The 20,399-nt window shown below is 36.6% G+C and overlaps 1 protein-coding gene across 1 annotated transcript in view; it reads right to left on the bottom strand.

The window, feature by feature from the left end:
- Positions 1-20,399, bottom strand: part of GABRA4 (gamma-aminobutyric acid type A receptor subunit alpha4) — a 47,706-nt gene that overhangs the window by 19,538 nt on the left and 7,769 nt on the right. Inside the window, exons 3-8 of the mRNA XM_059844894.1 lie at positions 18,555-18,622; positions 15,899-16,119; positions 15,714-15,796; positions 13,841-13,984; positions 12,312-12,464; positions 9,697-9,956 (exon numbers count right to left, since the gene is read on the bottom strand). Coding sequence (XP_059700877.1) covers positions 9,697-9,956; positions 12,312-12,464; positions 13,841-13,984; positions 15,714-15,796; positions 15,899-16,119; positions 18,555-18,622 — 929 coding nt within the window. The remainder of the gene's footprint in view (positions 1-9,696; positions 9,957-12,311; positions 12,465-13,840; positions 13,985-15,713; positions 15,797-15,898; positions 16,120-18,554; positions 18,623-20,399) is intronic.

Genomic DNA, 20,399 nt, shown 5'->3' with positions numbered 1-20,399 from the left:
CCTCCAGCTCAGAGCTTTTCCTGAGGCAAGACAGCTAAGACACACTGTAAAAAGACACTCAGGAAAAGACTCTGTCCTCCTCTACAGTAACCCAGCAACCAGGAAGGGAGCATGGGTTTGGTGATAGGAGCCCACTTCTCTAATCTGCCCTGACTGTCACAAGGATATCAACACAGGCTTTTCACATCTCAAGCGTTTCCCACCAGGCCACTGGATATTCTAGGACAAGTGATCATCCTTCCTTCCTAGAGATGTTGCTTTCTCCACGCTTCAATCTTGCCCTCCCTGTGCAGTGCGTGCACGGACAAGCCAGCTCCAGGATCAATTCCTTTCCTTCTCCGTGTCCCCATATAAATTATTTAAGCTAATGAGAGCAGCTTCAATAGAAGTTAGCATGCCAATACCTACCTAGCAGTCTGGCTACTGATCTAATTCTCCAGTATTGAAAAGGCAGGACTCAAGTCTGCTCAGACTCCCACATGGGATTTGTGGGAGGCTGTATCTAATAGGCATGCTGGCCACCGTGTTGAAACAGGGTAGGTATCCACCTAAGATGCATGGCAAACACTTAACAAGCAGCAAGTTAGCTTTTTATGTGCCTATCCAGGGAAATTTAGTAATTTAGCCTTTCAGGTGCCTAATCACCATTTTGCATACTTCATCTCCCTAAGTAAAAAACAAAACCCAAACACAAAATCAACCAGTCAAAAAAAATTTCCTGAAAAGGGCACCACAATCAAAGCAGTTTCAAAATTGCAAAGAATTTTAATTGTTTATTAGAATAATCAGGCATGTAACAATGAGGTGTTAGTAGAATGGAATCAAAACTTAACAGCCAATAAACACCTTTATGCTTTTCTGTTAATTTTCCAAGGATACAATTAGCATCTTTCATGGCCGCACTACTAAAACTTCAATGAGACACAGGTAAATTAATATACAGGAGTGTCAGTAATGTAATATATGAGAGCATGGGCTTCCCAAACGGGGAGAACTCAATTAATCCAGGCAAAAATTCATTCAAAAATTGGAAGGCTCAGAGCAACCAAAGTCTGACATCACTAACTGCTTTGCTGCAACAACAAAATTGTTTGTATGATAATTTAGTAATATTTTACTATTAAAATCTACCATAGTGGTTTTTATCCTTACCAATCCTTCCTGAGAAAACAGTCTGTTCTTCTGGGAGGACATTGTATAGCCTGCCAAATTCACACTATTTGACATTTATCAGGGAAGCAGCATGTTGTCATCAGTGTAAATAATGCTGCTTGTCCCAAATCCCACTGAGTCACCATATTGACCTGCTGCGAGCAAAAGCAAAACTTGGAGGAGAAATATACCCTGGTTTACTACTGTGTTGCAGAGCCAGTCAATCAGAATTCACTGGAATAATATGAGAGATTTTGGACTGCCTTATAGAGCCCTGGAATATAGCCAAGTAAAAGCTCCACCTGCAACAAAATACAATGAATTCTAGTCCCTAGATCTCGCAGTGCAGAGAGCAGTGCAAATTATTTGGAAGGAAAAAACAAAGAGGAGATAAGTTATAAGAGCCAGTTCAATATCCACTCTGCTCATTTTGCAATCTGAATCATGTGATGGGAAGGGAAAAGATGCAAGAAGAGCACTCCATTCTATGTTCTACCACTAGACAGGCATAAAAGCGCACAAAACATAAATTACAAAAACCTTTTTTAAATAAATGGATGGCAAATTTATGCCAAATAAACCCATCCACCTCAAAGCCTTACACATGCAAATGTGTATGCACTGGTGCACACAATTCTTGAAGATTTTATTTATATTATGACAAAATGAAAGAACTGAAAACATAACTATGGTGGGGAACAAATTTATTAGCCTAAATCATGTCTTAATGAACTGTGGAGGTGGCTTGTGTGACATCTCTGAAAGGAAGAAGAATGGCTGATTGGAACCAAGGACCTTAGTTATTTCCTGTATCTTTCAAATTTCACTAGGCTTAAAGCTACAGTTAAATTTGCTTTAGTAGTTCACTGAAAGTGCTTTGAACACTCATTGCCTTGTAGATTTTCCCAAGTCTCTCAATGCTTCTTTCTTCTGATTCCAATTTTCCCAGTGTAAAAATGAAGTCACCCAGAGATCTTACACACAGCTGGAAAATTCAAATGTCATTTCATGTCATTAGATGCATTATTGAAAACTTTGTGGAGGGGAAACAAAACTAATATTTAAATATAAATACATGAAAAGTTTTAAGCAGAAAATATGAAGTCTTGTGTTCAGAGACATCATTTCATACTAACCACCACAGGGAAAACTACAAACTCCCCAGCAATTTTCAGTGTAAGGGTTGATGCTGGACAATCTGAAAATTTTACCCCTGTCACCATAAAGAACGGCCCTTGACTTGGTGTTTCTGAAATCCTAACACGTATTTTTTGACTACCTAACATTTCCATCTAAAAAAAAAGATTTTTAAAAGGGAGGAAATTGACATTATATCAATAGAAGACCTATCTGAATGCCTGCAACTGGCACGGGCAGGAAAACAACTTTTTATTAAACAGAAACACACGTTGTATATCCTAATGAAAAAAAGATAAGGAATATGGTTTTTTGGAGCAAGACAGTCTTTTTGTTTTTCTAGTAGATCATCACAATGACAGAGAAAGACATTCACACACATTTTTGGAATTTAAAACAAGAGGATATACTATTCAAAATATATATACTATTTTTTAAAATAACTGCATCATGCTTTGGTTTCCAAAAAGAAGACTTATCCTAATACTATTTAAATAAAGTCTTCCACTAGTTAGAGTAAACACTGTCAGGTATTTTAGCATCAGATGAGTAACAGCCAAGTATTATTATTACTCTATATTTCCTTGTCTACTTTGTGAAGGTTCATTCTAATATTTACAGGAAATTGAAGAGTGATCAGCTATAATGTTTCCTAATAAGGCTTGGAGAAGACAGCACTCCAGAAGGATTTTTTGTTATCCACCAGGTGCTGCAACTAAACTCCTGCTTCTTTTTGTGCATATTGAAAAAAAAAATCACAACAGACTCAGCCTCCCCCCAGAAAACCATTTCCACTACTATAAGGAAATACTTCATTGTCCACCTTTAAATCCCAACAGTTTTGATGAAGCATCTGCCATTTTCTATCCTCACTGTAACGGAATTCTGGAAATCAGTGGAGTTTACAGTCAAGTTGGGTCAGAATTTAGGCACAAATCCCACACTATATTGCCTACTTCCATTAATTACTCTGCTCACTTTGCAGTAGAGAAATTTCTCTAACTACAGTATAAATTCATTACACAACCCAAGCATGTTAAAGGTAGAGTAATATCAGGTTGTTGAAGAAAGACAAATTTTTTTAATATAGCACTTTAATTTGTGCTATTTAAAAAGAAATATTATGTGAAATAATAAACAAAATTTTTATATTTTATGTCTCTCATTTATGACCAAGTCATATTTTTTGAGCTCATTTTTAGCTTTATACATTATGAATAGTGCCAGTTGATCAGTAGAACTAAGTCTAGTGAACCAAGTAAAAAATAAAAACAAACAAAAAACCCCAAACCACAAACCAAACAAACAAAAAAAAACCAAACCAAAACCCCAAACAAAACAAAAAAAACCTAAAATGCATACAATCAAAACCAATAGCAAAAAAGCCTCAAATGAACACACAACACCCACCCTCCCAAGAAAAATGCTCAAAAAAACCAATAAAAAACCCACCCAAAAACTGCACCAAAAAACAAAGCAGCAAAACAACAAAAGGCAAATAAAATCAAGGAAGCATAAAATCCCCACAAAACATTGTACCTGAGCATCACAGCTAACAAAATATTTCATTAACCATTTTGGATCTATCTTCAGGTATCCAAAAATTGAAACTTCTCACTAAGTCACTGCAACCTTCTCCCAGGTGATTGATGTCTCCTATCTCTCAAGCAGCATTCAGTACAAAATGTGCCAGCTGTTTATGACCTGCACCCACTCTTGTCCTATTTAAACCTGATGCTAGCATATCTTGACTGTAAATCATCAACAATAAAAATATTGACTAATGAAATTACAGCAGCAGAAAACTGTTAACATGTCAAAGAAATTGTTCAATGGCACATCAGCTTCCATTTGTATGGTCCTCTACTTATATTTAGATGAACTCTATCCATTTCTCAAGCCTGACTTCCTTCATTAGGATCTGAGTTTTAAATGCCACTGCCCTAAAAAACCCAAACCGTAACACCCTAGGCAGTGGAGAAGTAGTGAAGCAGAAGAAAATGGTCATTATATTTAAAAACTGAAATGATGTCCTAACTGCAGGACTGTTTAAGTCACACAAAGGAGACAGGCTGTGCATCTACATAAGGAGTCCAGTAACCAGACCTGTGGCCCAAGTGCTGCCATCAAGACCAAGCTGCTCTTCAAATACTTCAATTCATATGTGAGGCAGGAGGGTTTAGCTCCACTTCACTATTGCTGGGACAAAGGAAGCTATTATTCCACTACTCCAAGGAAGGAGCAAAGTAAGTGGTACTACTCTAGGTCTGGTGTGTTTTTTGCACCACTCCATTATGTCTGTGTATTCAAATGAAAGTTTTGGTCCAGAGGCTAAAATTTTCAGTTTCACTTAAAGTGAACCTTTAGACACAAGAGTGTATCTGCTGACATCTCACCATTAATCAACTTCAGGGATTAACAAAAACAACAAAAAAAAAAACAATGGCACACTAAAAAAAGAAGCATCCTACCTATAGCTTCAAGATTGTATGCAGCCCGTCAGAATAATTTATCAAGCCCAATCTTTGTTCTGTAAGTCAGGAGTTTGGGGAACAGAGCTGGCCATCTGCCAGATTAATTGTTCTAGATGTCTGTTCACCAAGGGCTGCCAAAGGATTTCCACTTTTCTCCCACCCCACCACATAACTTGAGCTGTGCCCATAAGTGACTAAAAAGGTAAGTACTTAATACCAGGGAAAATACATCTGAATCACACAAAAGCAGTATGCAGGTTGTCCACTTGACAACATTTCTCATTAACCTGTGAGGTGGATTCCAGTCACAGAGCACCCAAGCAAGGAGAGGAGTGTGTGCCTACAGGGCAGTGAACAGCCTGACCCCCAAGTTCCCCCATTAGATGCTACAGGACTTGCTAAGGACAAGCTGACATTGAACTGTCTTCAGAAAAGAGGGAGAAAAATTGAGAGTTACAACCTACTTGTGGCTGAGTTTGAAGAAATAATTCCATTCAAAAGGGTTTTTTTGAGTCTGACCTGATTTTTCCCGAGTTTCACACTCTTTTAACAAACAGCTGAGGTTGAAGCTCATGTTACCACTGTTTAGGAGTCTGTTTTTTGAAGACTACTTTTCAGTAGCATTCTTCATCTCCAAAACTGGGTAGGTCTTTAAAAATAAACTTCATAGGAATACAGTGAAAAGGAAATAGTACAGAAGCATAAAAATAGACTCAGGAGTCCAATAACAAACTATAAATCATTCATTTCCATCACACATTGACTTGCAGCAATATTTCTGCTTATACTAACAAAAGCAGTTCAGAACATTTAGGGATAGATTCATTCCTTCTAAACAGAAATCATTTTAACTTGCTCCCAAAACAAAGAAATCAGAGGTAACCAAGGTTTAAGTTACCTCTCTTGGGTTAGACATATTTCAGTGCCATCCTGCTGTGCCTGACAGAAAGTCTGTCCAAGTCCCTCGTGAACTCAAGCCAGACCTCAGAAAAGCTTGGGTCCTACTCCTAGGATGTCTTCTGCAGACCGGCACTCCTCTTCATTAAAACTCATTAAGTTTGTATCAAGAAGTTAAAGACAAGAAGAAAGAGTAGGCAGGGGAAGCAGTATAAAAAAAAATATTGCAGATTACCATGGCCTAACTCAAATCAAGTGATAAAGAAACACAAACTGCATCTGTAGCTATTGCAAGCTTGCTCCTCCTACCCTCAGCCCAGTAAATTATCTTGATGCCAGGATTTTTTCTTGGAATTAATACAGTTCAGACTACTTAGCTACACTCTGGACTGCATTTAATGCTTATTTTAATCAATGTATTAATCAGAAACACCCATCACTTGCCCCTAAAAAAGTAAATATAATTACATAAGAGAATAACTTAGAAAAACAGATAGCCCACATTTTCTACAGTAAAGATTTATGGCTTCTGGTGAAGAAATGTATAACATGAAGTAAAATATTTTGATCATAATGATAAATGATAGGAGTTGCCTTTGATCCAAGACAACTATAAAAGTTGTTTTGACCAAAAAGAGAAAAATAACCCACCATTAAAAATTCTAATTAGCATGAGTAATATATTAACTGATTCAATACAGAAAACCCACTTTAATTCCATGGTAAGAAATTGGTCAAAGATATGAAAAAGGGAAAAAAAGGATTGTGAAAAAAGGACTTCCAAAAATGTACAATTTATCTTTACTTTATCAAAGTTTACTATTAATATGCCTAATTTCTAATATAATCAGATAGAAAAATCTTCATATTCTACAGCTAATCTAGGTTCACAGCCCAACTTGCTCCCTCATACAATCCCATCATGTTACTTGAGGAAAAACAAAAAGTCAAATGCGTGAAACCATTCAACTAATAATACAGAATCAATAGCTCATCAAACAAAACACTTATTTAAGAGTATAATGTCACCATGTTCATTTTCCTTAACGACCTCAACTGCTCCATAATTTTTTCAGAGGACCTATACAGGTGGCACCTCAATTGCAAAAACAGTGGGCAGAGACACCTCTATGCCATTTCAAGGTAGGCTAAAGTATAGGGCCAATAGGCTTAAGGCAGGGATCTCCCCTCCCAGTTAGCAGAAGATTCAAAGCCCATTGCAAAAGGTGACATATTCAACAGAAAGAGCTGTAAGGATTAGGTATTCAGCCATCTCCTTTCCCAATAAGCACACAGTTTCTTTCTGGGCTAAGTGAAACTTTTTCATTTTGGGAGACTGGAAAATTTACTATTATAGGCAAAATCTGTTTGAAAAAAAGTTCAGGTTTAATATACAACTTTTCCTTGAGCTCTGGCAATTGTACTGCTACTTACAGAATTTTGACCACAACAGTGCCAGCACAGCACAGATTTTTTAAATACTTCTAATACTAAATACTACCACTTATCTATTGAGAAAAAATGTGCAGATTTACATCAAGAAACACTGCTTGCAAATTACATGCTACAGTCCAGCTATTGTCCTGGATTCTTTGTGCACCACAAACTCACCACCAATCTCAGTACCAAGGAAACTGAGATTTCAATATCAGCACTGACCAGACAGTATTTTTGCAGAGCAAAAAGTCATATTCATTATAAGTAATAAAGAAATAATTCAATAATAATAATATAATGATAAAAGATAAAATAATATAATACATAATAATAAGGGATTTTTTTAAAAAAATCTAGATTAGTCCTTATAAGTAAAATATAGCAAGGAGTATTTTACATGTCAGGTTGGAAAGCAGGGTGTAACATCCATGTAAGGTTCTAGAGAATTAGATCTGAGCTTCTGTTCTGCACAGTGGGAGACCAGAAATAATCTTCCAGTCATGGAAAGAATTGCAGAAACAGTAGTTAAGCCTTTATTAACTGTAGCTGTGGGCTCACCTTGTACACCTGTCTTGGAAGAACAAAGTCTCAAATCTTTGTATAGGCAGAATTAATGAGAAACCCTTGGGAAAAAAATAACAGTTCAAGGTCCAATCAACACTATCACTCACTTACATACTCATAACATTAATGTGTAACCCCTTGAGGAGATTACTCCCTTGAGTGCTTTCAAAATCTCCCAGTCTGTGAGAATGCTTCCACATTCATCCCAGCAGTATTAATTAAGCAGTAGAATAGAACTCTTCACGTCTCATTTTATCTATCTTTCAAGTTGAAAGAAGACATGTGTTCTCTTGCTGCTGTTTTATTAAAAACAATAATAGCAATAGTAATAAGAAGAACAATAGGGGAAAAAAAGAGAAAAAGAGGAATTTCCCCAAAATGTGTATAAATGGCTAAGTATTACACACTACTAACTTAAAGCAATCGTGTCCATGAATCAAAAGAGTTCTTTGAAGCCTCCATGAGAATGTTTTATTAAGCTACCTGAGTAAACGACTGTTTTCCTATTGTTTAAAATAAAATCTAATAAATAAACCTTGGATTAAACTGTTCTTAAGTAATTTATTTTCCAAGGTATCCAAATAAAACCTAGCACCAAAAGCAGTATTTACTTTCACTCCTCAGGAGCAGCCAAGATACTCCACTAAACTTCCTGCTGCACAGTCAAGAAGCTTAGCATAAGCTCATAGCACTAATGCCTCTGTGTACAAGGTGAACTACGTGCTACTATAAGCATATTTCTTGGTTCCTGTGTCTTACCAGCAGGAGTGACAAATAGCAAACTCTTCAGGAGCGTATCTATCCTTTTAAGCAGAAATGAGAGCTAACATAACAACACAGCCAGGAGATTGAAAACAGTATCTACAGTAGGAGAGCAAAGAAGAGGAAGAAAAATGGAAGTGGGTGGACAGCAGCTGTGCAGCAATAGAAAATGGAAGGGGTGGGAAGGCAAAAATGAGAAGATGAATAGGGAAGGAGACAAACGAGATGTGAAAAGAGACAGAAGACAAAATTAACAAGAGTTAGTCTAAAACAGCACTTCTTAAATCCCGGCTCAGCCAAAGGAAATTACAAAGTCAGCCTCACAGGAAGAGTAAGTAAATCACAATGCTGCTGTCAGCGTCTCACTTCTTGAGTGGCGTTGCCAAGAGCCAGTCATGGCTGGGAAGGACTGGCCCACTGCGTGGCTGGGACAGGTGCTGCAATGGCTTTGTTAGCTACATGTCTCCTGAACAGCTGCTTCAGAGACTAAGCACCATTTATTGGGAATGGGAAAAGAGAGGAAAGGGTAATCACGAGCAAATCCAACTGGAAATGAGATTGAGCCCTTATTAGCTGGTCCGCACACTAAAACAGCTCCCCAACAAGTCACACTTAATCCAAACCATTAGGAAAGCAGACAAGCATTTTGTTAAAGAGAACCACAAAAACTTATCAGGAATTGAGAAGATACACAAATTACATTAAAATTATATATATGGTAAATAAAAAGTTTCCATCCAACATTCTTCCAAAACTCCTGAAATTGTTACAGATAAAGAAAGAAAAATCTTGGTAGGCAACACGTGTAATGCAAGGAGATCTGTGATGTTTGGGGAAGCGCTCCAAGGCACAGATGCAATGCTTCAACATATTTTAATTCATTAAAGACACTAGCCACATAGGATAACGTGGTGCCCTTATAAACTGCAACATCTTGGCCTGTATAATCAGTCCATACAGAATCAATGTGGAAAAGGAAACTAATTTTCCTTAAGATTCCCATCCTTCACCAAAACACAAACATAGAAGAGACTGCACATATGGATGGACTTAAGTGCCACCTCTCCCCTGAGTTTATTCAATAATGCAAACAAGAATTAAATAATGTTTTACAGGTTTTTATAATTGAATATAGTGTAGTATTAGCCTTCCATAAATCTGATGTACAATGCATCCTTAGCTCCAGGGGAGCCTGGGTGGAAGCTAAAGGCCAATTTTTACTGAGAAACACTACCAAAAATACAGAAAATGTTTGTGTAAGCTGGAAACATACCGTGAATGTCTCTTCTGTACTTCTTTTCCTTTGTACTGGAGCAACTGGAAATTCAAGAAGGGACTTGACCGTCTTCCTTTTGGCTTTTTCCATCTGAATGTTAGTAAAATAGTTGACAGCAGCAAACTCAATCAGAGCAGAGAACACAAAGGCAAAGCAAACCGCTATGAACCAGTCCATGGCAGTAGCATAGGAGACTTTTGGCAGTGAATGCCTTGCACTGATGCTCAGCGTCGTCATTGTCAACACTGTGGTTATTCCTTCAAAAAAATAAAACAAAAGAGCTGCTGAGTTAAAGTAAAACAAAGCAAGAACTGGCAAGCACCTTCCAACAAAAAATTTTAAACCACATATGAGTCGTTCTCTGCTGCTTGTGAATACTGCATTAGATTCAAGTCATGGCAAGCATCACATATCCATGAGCAGCTAAGTCCAAAAACAGCTTACCCCTTTTTAAAGGAGGCACAGAAAGCCATGACTTCAGCAGATCATCTACAGCTCACATGAAGAAAACACAGAAGCCTCCATTTTATATGTTTTTCACATCAAGTTCAGTAGAATTTTTTAAGTTATAACTTTTTCAAGTTATTTTCTAAACATTTCAGTAAGATTCAAGATGGTAAATTGGGGAGTTCTCCTCAGACTGCAACAGAAACATGACCTCTGTAAATGGTTCTGAATGCCCCCTATTAATTCTGCATCTGTGCCTCTGATCACACTTGTAACCCAAAAACACTAAGTCACGACAAATTATTTTGGTGCTAAGGAAGAATATTATGCTAAAAACTCTGTTAGTTAAGAAACCTTCAGGTTTTTTTACAGCCTTCTGCTACTAGTCAGCCAATGAAATTTAATTAGATTTTCATCTTCTGAAAGAACAACTTTAATTAAAACGTGTGAGGCATGAACACTGAAGATGACCATCAAAAGATGGCCACTTCAGGGTAGTACTTCAAATGCAAACACATGCTGCATAAAAAACAAATAAATGGGGTCATTTTTTCATTTTTCATCCAAAATATCCCATATTATAGAACTGTAAAACCCCAGGTATGTATTGCACACTGCATAAATCCTAGCATGAGAACCTCAGTGATGAGTGACTGCAGATAGAGATGTCCTTACTCTTATGAAAAGAACACTGTACCTATTCTAATTCAAGATGCAATTCTTATGCTCAGAAGAATTTAAACTCATTAGGATTATGTTTTACAACTGATTTCTCACATCCTTATTTGCTAAATGATGGTATTCCATCAAGGTAATATAATAAAAAAAAGCTTCACCTACACACTGTCATACAGAGAAATGCTCACAATGGAATCAGTCCTTTCTTCCAAAGGGGAAAAACAAAAAAAAAAGAGTAGTAGCCAGGTCATGACAGCTCAAAGGATTTCTCAGATTTTTTCGGAGGATAAAAAATACAGATGCAAGCTCACAAAATCTTCTTCACTGGGAAGGTGTTGAAAACCACACCACTGAAAATGTTTAAGTCTGAGGGAAAAAAAATCATGGAAAGTTGGTTGGTTGGGTTTTGTTTCTTTCCCTGGAGGAGACCCATCTCTGTTTAGCCCTATCCTTTCTAAGTACCTGAGTGGACCTTTGTCCACTTCAAGCAAAAACTTTGTCCGAATTGTTTCTAAAAACATTTGTTTAATAGATGTAAAAATAAGATAAAGTGAAATAGATGACCAAATATTAACCAAAAACGAGGAGGTAGTCTGTGACAGTATTAGTTTACTGACAGTCTTTATCAGATTTTTCTCTATTAAATCATTCTTCTGCAAGACTTGGAGCTGCCAGTACAACTGCCCCTATTACTCTTGCCAGCATCTAGCAGTCTATAGAGAGGCTTGTGGTAGAACATTCTCTTCCTGCTTTAGGCAGCTTTTAAAATGTTTTCATCCTATTTCTTTGTTAGGAAACGTATTTCCATTTAGACTCTTCACTTTGTCTTCCACTGAAGATTTTCTGTTATTTTCACTGTGCCACCTCATTCAAGCTGCATTTTGAAAAGATCAATTTTAATATCTTGTGATCATTTTGCTTTTGTAATTCATTTTCATGATGGCAGTGGCGGAAAGGAAAGAAAAGCACTAAATATGAAATTACAGCAACAGAATCTAAGCCTTATTCATAGCAATCTTCCACTGACGGCACAGATACCTCATAACAAGACATTTGGAACATCTCACACACTCCAAATCAATTTATTTTACAAGTATTCTATAAACCTTGAGTTCATGTATTTTCACTACTATCCACTGGAGGATAAACCTGATCTGGATGTAGACTAAGGACTTGATTGTATTGCTCAGAGACAGATCTTTCCAGTTTGCTCCCTCAAGCAGGTAGAATCCCTAGAGCTGAGCAGCCATTTGTTACTGGTTACCATGCCACCCTTCTGGTTATATATTCCAAGTTTCTCCTCAGAGTCCAAGGATTCACTCAACACCATTCTTCATACATCAATAGCAAGATTCCCTCTGAATTTAAATTATTCCCTTGTTTCTGCAATAGCATGGAGTATACCCCAAGGCACTGAAAAGGCCTATTCTAGTGAGAGTTATTAAAAGAGCAAGTACAAGAAAAAGTTAAAAAAGGGAAATAATTACCAAATACTGTTCTAGCAGGAACTGATTCCTTATTTATCCAAAATGAAACTTGGGAGAGGATCACGGTCATAATGCATGGGATGTAGGTCTGAATCATAAAATAACCCATTTTCCGTCTGAGATGGAAATAAACTGTCATAACAATATATTCACCTAAAAAAAAAAAAGAAAGAAAATATTTTTCTGGGTATAAAATTTGTGCTTCAGACTCTCAAGTAGGATTGTTTAAGGTGATGCTATTCATGTAACTTAACATGTACAGAACGATATCTTCTCAGAACAAGAATGAGTGAAGATTTGTTTAAAAATCTCAGAAAGAGTAGGTCCTTACAAGGAAGTTGATATCAAAAATGCTATATTACAATTAATACTGAATTTCATTTTACAATACAAACATGATTTTAAAAATCCTTTTGACAGCTGTTGAAGAAGAGAATCCAACAACACAATTTATCTACCTACCACAATATCTGTAACATTGTAGTACCTACCTGCTGAATAAAAAATTAAGAACAATGATACACATCAAATGTTATGCAAGCATCTCCACTTTTTGCGAGATTTATAACTCAGTCCCACTATGACAGTGAAACAAATGTAACAATCATTGAGAAGAATTTAAAATACTCTAAATTTATCTAAAATGTTATAATTCATATTAAGCAAACACATCTAAAAAGCAGTTTTACCATAAACACAATAAACTGTCTACATAAAGCACTACAGAATGAACCTTTTGGGACAGCAAGGATTTTTTTTTAATAAAGTTTATAATAATCTATATGCTGAGAAGTAAATTCCTTGTGAATTGCAAAATGCCATTTTATCTTTGAGTAAAACATCCGTAGAGCAATACATCAAATATATTTGCTTTATTGGTTTCATTTTGACTATCTCACAACACCCAAACCTGCTGATGCTTAGAAAATGATTCCAAATTTTAAAAATATTTTGGGATTATGCTTGTTTATCACCACACTGCTCATCAGTGATACTTCACTCATTTTGGATGCCTGTAGTTGCCATTTGCCTTATTTCTTACAGCATAAATCAGCAGAAGTATCTATTGTGACTAACGTATTTGTGCCTACCCCTATCTGGCTAGAGGGTTTTTATGGTTTCAATAACCCATTCTGTGTGCTGTACTTCTATCCCGAGCTGTTTGCACCACCAAACAAAGGAAGTCTTTTGCACATAATGTGGATACAGTGCTGAGAAATTACTTCCTCACCCAGGCATCCTCTTGACTCTTCAAACTGCGTTTTAAGCAGTGATTAAATGCTCATTTTGTCCCTTGGAGTAATGATCTCATCCTAGCTTTCTGAAAGACTGTCGCAATCTACTGTAATGAATCTGCAAATGTAAATCTCAAGGACAGAAACCTAATTCAGATTTACACTCTCAGCCCTTAATACATACCCTATGACATTCAGTAGAATAAAACTTACAGGAAGAGAAAGAAAAAAGGCTTTGGGCAACATTACAGGTTAGTTTTACCTCAAGTTGATTTTTACTGATGAGATTCCTACCTGTTATAGATTTTATTGTTTCAGAGGACACCGTATGCCCAAGCAGGTCATACTGAACTAAACTGGAAGACTCCTCAGGAACTTCCACTGACTTCTCAGGTCCCTTTGTCCAGGTATAAATCATTTCACTCTTTGGATAAGCATCTACAACACAGCATCAGTTGGCATAAATAGGAAACTTTTTCTCATGCCTTACTAAGAACCAAAGCCAAACCTACTGAAACCAAACAGTAAAACATACATGAAATTCAGAAGATACCCGTCATGTTAAGTTACCCCCAAAAAGCCACCCTTGGAGTAGAATAAATAAGAGCTGAGGTTATATGTCAAGTGTCACACACAAATTCACTTCACATATAAATGTGAAGACTAAAGATAAATCCCTTATGGATCAGCCCTTACTGGGCATGCAAAGTTTCTTTTAGCAATTTCTAAGTAAAATTTTACTATCAAAATATACTAATCTAAAAAAGAAAAGAGTATGTACAAGGAGGATATATTTTGAAGACTGGGTGCACGTTACTTTACAAAAAATCATAATTATACTAAAAAATAGCAACATTTTAAACTTCTGTTTAAAATATTTGCCAGTAAACCATAGGTCAGTAAAGAATTCACAACGGCCCCAAAATAAGCACACACAAAGAAACATTTTACATTTAATGCAAAAGACATGTCTTAGGGCTAGCATTCAATCCCTACACAGTCCAAACTCCTGTTAAAATTGAATCAAATCAGTCTTACATTTGAAATGGCTACACATGATTTCAAGTTTCACTGTGGGAAATATCAGACTAGTGTTCAGCAATTCCTGCTGAGTGGTGATTCTGTGTGAAGAGCTGTTTCTGTGAATGAGCCCCCACTATCAGAGCACCCCTATCATACAGCTGATACCAAAGACAAATCTTGCAGCACCTGGTCTCCACTGATGAAAAATCGTATCAGAGCTGTGTCTTTCATACCCCTGTTCAGGTTGACTGTCCAGCTGTATAAGCTAAATTTATGCAGTGGAAAATCTCTGAAGGTTCTCCAGCGATTTCTGACTTCAGAGCTCTGGGGTCAAGGAAAACAGATTAATGTCCAGCCATTGGAGGGTCTAAAGCAGAGAAGTCAGTGACCAAGAAGGCTTAAAAGAATAACAAGATAGTTAATGGAGTGCACCAACCATTTCCAGGGGGTCGCAGAGGTTTCTGCTTTGTATTCACATCAGGGAACCCCAGCTACCCTCCCTAGTTTTTTATGAAGAAATCCCAAACTATTCCTCTATGCAAAATTTGGATCTTTTTCAAAAACCTACATCTGACTTCAAAGCAGAAAAGTCATCTGCATTAAAATTTTTCTCACCAGTTAAAAAATCATTTATTTAGACTAAACTTGCCATGCAGACTCCTCTTACCGGCCAGCAGACAGACAATTACAACTAGACATCAAATCTCTGCATATAACCTACACCTCTTTCTTAAGATGCCAAGGTGCTTCCACTACCTGTACAGAAAGTCAGCCAACCTGCTTCCCTATGTGTCTTTTACCTGGCTGTGTAAAGGTAAGTTTGTCTTCTCCAGAGAACCTCTGACTTCACTGAGTATCCAATTCCTCCCGAGGAACCAAGAAAAACTACATATTTCAAGCAACTGTGTGTCCAGAATAGTGGGATTTAACATAATAGCTGAATCACCATCTGCTTTTTAGTTCTCTGGGTTTAATTTTTGAGGTCCTAAATTGAAGTCCTGAGGAAATTAACAGGAGTTTTGTCTGCATAGAGATTGCATATCAAGACACAACTCTATAAATTCATAAAGTCTAGTAACCGCTCAAAATTTAATTCTACTATTTAAATTCTGTAGTTACAAGAAATTTGATAATTGCAACTTACAACTCCCAAATTTGAGAGGACAAGCATGACCATCCATGGGAAAATCCACTAATCTCATGGGACACTCTGCACTTATTGTAAGCCTATAATGGAACAAATTAAATAGTCTCTGGTTGCCATTTTGTCTAGGCAGTACAACTTTTGCATACAGTAATTGTAAGAAGTCAAACAAACACATTAGATACCTCATTGTGTACAGGATGGTGCCATTTCTCATTATTCTGAAGAGTTTATTTGGGGCTGTCATATTATGTGCAACAGACTTTTTCCCATTCCTGAAGAAAGTATCAGGAGTCCATACCTTCGAAACCATCAAGTTGTTAAGTCTTAAAATTTCAATAGGGCCATCATATTTTAATCTTTTATCTACCCATGTCTGACGAAAGAAGACATCCATTGTATATTCCTGTATTAAATTGCAGAAAAACAAAGATCACATTTGCATGTGTGTTTCCTGTAAAAGAAGAAATCCCTCAGGAGCAAAGAAATCATTAGAGAAGAAAATCCTAAGTCCACTACAAAAACATCTTTCCACCAATTAAAGTGTCTTGTGTATTTCTTAATAGCTTAATTTCTTACATTAGTCATATCAATAAACTGCTACACATTTAATCATTAAGGAATAATTAACCTAATTAAGTTGCAGGAAGCAGGCAACTGAATTTTAAGTCAAGCACATAACTGGAAACAAAATTATCTCTGACAAGAATTGTCAACAGATTTTTAAAGAAAATATATCCATAAATTGGCTGCTGCTGGCTAAATTGAAACTACCAGGACAAATGATTAGTTCCACTTTAAAGTTAGGAAAGAAAACCTAACTTCATCTCATGGAAAGTAAGCTTTTAACTGAGGAAAGCTAAGTCTTTTGCCATGTCCACAAAACAAGGATAATAAATTATATAGAGATTTGCATATATATCTACGTTTTTTTAAAAGTATGTAACTATCCCATTAACTTCCTCAGAAAAGCCACTCAGATGCTCCAAAAAAAACATGCAAACAACTGCAGAACGGCAGACATAGGCACATCATGAGAAATCATGTGTGAATGAATGGATGAAAGAATGCATTTCTCATCTCGGGAAGCTGAAGCATTTCACAAAAAAACTACAATGTGGCAATGAAAAAGGTCACATGGAAGGCTTTAAGTCCTTTCTAACTTACAGTTTTGATTTTGTTGTTAAGCCAAACAATGTTTTCTGACAAGATTTCAAATTCTTCTGCATAATGTCTCCATTGAAATTACTTGTAAGGCTGTATCTATTTGCATTGGCAGGGTGGCATGACTACTAGTGTAATGCATTTTAGGATTATAGGTCTTCTTTTTCATGACTGTATCCTCCACTATGATTTATAGTTAATACACGAAAAGTGTCTCCTCTAGTGTCATTTCTTGCTGGCAACTTCATAGCTCATAAGTAGCAGTTTCTGTTATTAGCTTCTACCTGACAGATTTTGTAATATAGTATTTCAACCATTTTCATTAAATGAAAATCATTCAAAAAATGAAAATGGGTACAGAAGCAACTAAAAAGACATTCTGACCATCCCTTGTACTGAGACCATAGCCCACGTCACCGTTGCAGCAAGTTTTGTGAGTGCAGCCACATTCAGATTACATTGGGTCACTAATGGATATATTAACTGAAGAGTATTCCAGAAACAATTCCTGCATCCCTAATTAGCCTCCTAAATCATCCTTGATGAAGAAAGGGGAAATAAACTCTCCTTTCACAAGTTCCTTACCCATCTTCAGTCCATGTTCTCACTTCTGCCAAGATAATTGCTCCAACATAACTAATGACTTCCCATGAAAATGAAACCTGAGAGATGCCATGCAGCCCTCACCGCAGATTTGAGGCACTTATTTCTAGATTTCCTTGGGACCACATTCTTGTACCCCTTGTCACTCTGATAAGCATCATCTTGCACATGATAACCAACAAAGGGGTAAAATGCATTTCGCATGAGAGTGCTGTCACAACTGTAGCTCTTCAAAAAATATCTTGCTATCACATACCTTTCCACATAACAGAATTAAATCAGGTGCAACACATGGGGAACAACAGCACTATATGGGAAGAAAATTACTACCCTGAAACTGCTTTTTCCATGAAAAAGTTCAGTTCAACATATATGGCTGCATTATTTCCATGGGATTTCTTGATTATGTTATAAAAAATCAACTGCTGTGTGATTTAAGGGAGTATCACTGTATTTTAGAAGTTGATGAGAGTTTTGCTGGATTTGACCTTGAAATCAAAAGCCATTCAGCCACAAATAACAGAACATGCAAATGTAATATTTCTCCTCTGTTACTATTTCATGCATGTCACTTGGACGTTTAATTTCTGCATATACTTGTGAAAACTCTTATCAGAAAAACATTTGCTGAAAGTGATGCTTAAAGGAGCACAAAGATCAGCAAAGGGCATTCATCTGAAATGAAAATGTCAACAAGTATTTTTGAAGTGATGTCATTACTATTCACCTGAGAATAACACAAGTTTCAGAAATGAAAAGCAATTTCAAAGATATTACACATTTTCCCCACAGTAGACTTTACTTAGACACTCCCTGCAAGGCTGGATTCTGCCTCTCTGCCGTGAAAATCTGTTTTAAATCCCATGAAGTGAATTTCTTAAGCCAGCCAAAACCCACTGAAAGTGTGACCAGAATCAGGCCTTATGTATCTAATTATAACCTGTAAATTAAGCTGTTACTAATCTTGCCTAATTTGCATGATTGACAGAACAGTACAGATGAAGCATCCACTCCTACTGCAGCTAATGGTTTCTCAGAACCAGGAAATGGCATTTTAATCCCAGAAATACATACCATTTCTACATCAGAAACAGGTCCAAAACTGGTGACATATATATCTGTTTTGACTTCAGTAACAGGACCTAATGTATGAAAAGGAAGTGAGCAAGAAAATTTGAATTTTGCAGGTCAACAATTCCCATATATGATCCTGGTGTGTGAACAGTTACCGCTTTCAGGGTTCTGTGGACGAGCAAGAGCAAAATGCAAACAGAGGTCAATTCAGATAAGTCTCAAATAGGAAGCACTGCTCAATTACCTTTACCACATAAGTAAATCAAAAACAGCATTTCCGTGCAAATCCCCATTCAGAAAACCAATGTTGACTCAAGCGTTAAGAAAACTGATGCCAAAAAATTAAAAGGCTCACTAAAAACACCATTCCACTTTACAACAAGCACTGAATCCCGGAAATCCACTTTCTTCAAAGCATTTATTACTAATATTTGGACCTACTGGCAATAACTGGGCGACGGACATTAGCATGCCATGTACCGAGTAATTTAGTATCGCAGAATCAAGAACTGCATCCATTTCCTGAGGTGTACTTAAGTGCTTTTATACTAACATCCAAAATAAAAGTTGGAGGTCTAAGTACCTTTGAGGGCTTGAACCAAGATCCACATGCTGCTACAAAGCCTGTCCTGAAAGAACCAATGATACTTAGGACACTCCCAAAAACAGTGCACTGAACAGAGATTTTGCACTTTCACAGCTGCCTACAGCAAACCAAGCACCAGAGAAAGCAGTTCCATTTTAATGTATTATTTCCTTTACTACCTTGAAATCTTAAATGGGCATTCACTCTTCATACACTCTACATTTCCCCTTGAACCAAAGAAAACACACACTAATTTCACTGGGATTTAGGTCTCTTCCTATTGTAGTAGTCTAGAAAGATGATAATCATTATTAGCCATTATGATGATTTTGTGATCAAAGCATTAGCTAACAGTTTAATTCAGGTAATTAACTAACATTGTAAGTTTAAAAAAAAAATGTACTGACATTTTACCAAATGTCTTACCAAACAGTATCTGCTTGAAAAAATGTGCATCCTCTACAAATTTCCAACTTCTAAATCCCTACAACTCAAATTACTAAAAAAATAAGTGGCTCAAGTCTGATAAATCAGGTTTTATCATAATATTTGCAATCTAAAAATGAAAGAAGGAAAGACTCAACAAAGTTAGCAGCAGAAGAACGTCCCACTTGAAAAGAAAAAAAAAACTAAAAAAAAAAAAATCAGTCTTCACAGATGTCACTTTGAATCAAATGGTAAAAGATAAAAAAAGAAGTAAGCAATGGGAAAACAGGGGAATTGAAGTTCCTGCACCTAGAACAAGTCTCAAGCTGTGAACAAAAAGTAAAAGAGAACCATGTAAAATTGCTTTAGTATAGAATTTGCCAATTATTTAGAGAAGAAAAGCTAAGAATTTTTAAATCCAAATGTCAAAAAGATTACTTTACTGGTAGCTAAGTTTCACAGAAGGGCATTTTTTTAAAATAACTCTAAAGAAATTCCACTGTACAACAGCTGGTAGCTCAGAGGTCCCTGGAAAGTTGTATTGTTTGGCATGTCTGTCTCCAAGAGGTTTTTGAGAAGCAACCTCCCAGTTCCAGATAACACACTTTCATACCATGCCATTTGTTTTGCAATGGGTTGCTCCCTAAACATGGAAGCTGCTCCCTTTTCTACAAATAGCAAAGTGTTCATCAGTCATGGAAATCCATGAGGGTTTAGATCACTCGTTTTACTACCAACATAGTCCAATAACATTTCCTGAATATATTGATTTCTGGAGAGGAGAAGAGCTCAAAGAGATTAGAAGTGAAAACATTTATCTACAGTGCTAGAAA

Source organism: Haemorhous mexicanus, chromosome 4, assembly GCF_027477595.1.
Source record: "Haemorhous mexicanus isolate bHaeMex1 chromosome 4, bHaeMex1.pri, whole genome shotgun sequence".
Lineage (NCBI taxonomy): Eukaryota > Metazoa > Chordata > Aves > Passeriformes > Fringillidae > Haemorhous > Haemorhous mexicanus.
The sequence above is the reverse complement of the archived record's forward strand: the minus strand, read 5'-3'. Positions and strand labels throughout refer to the sequence as shown.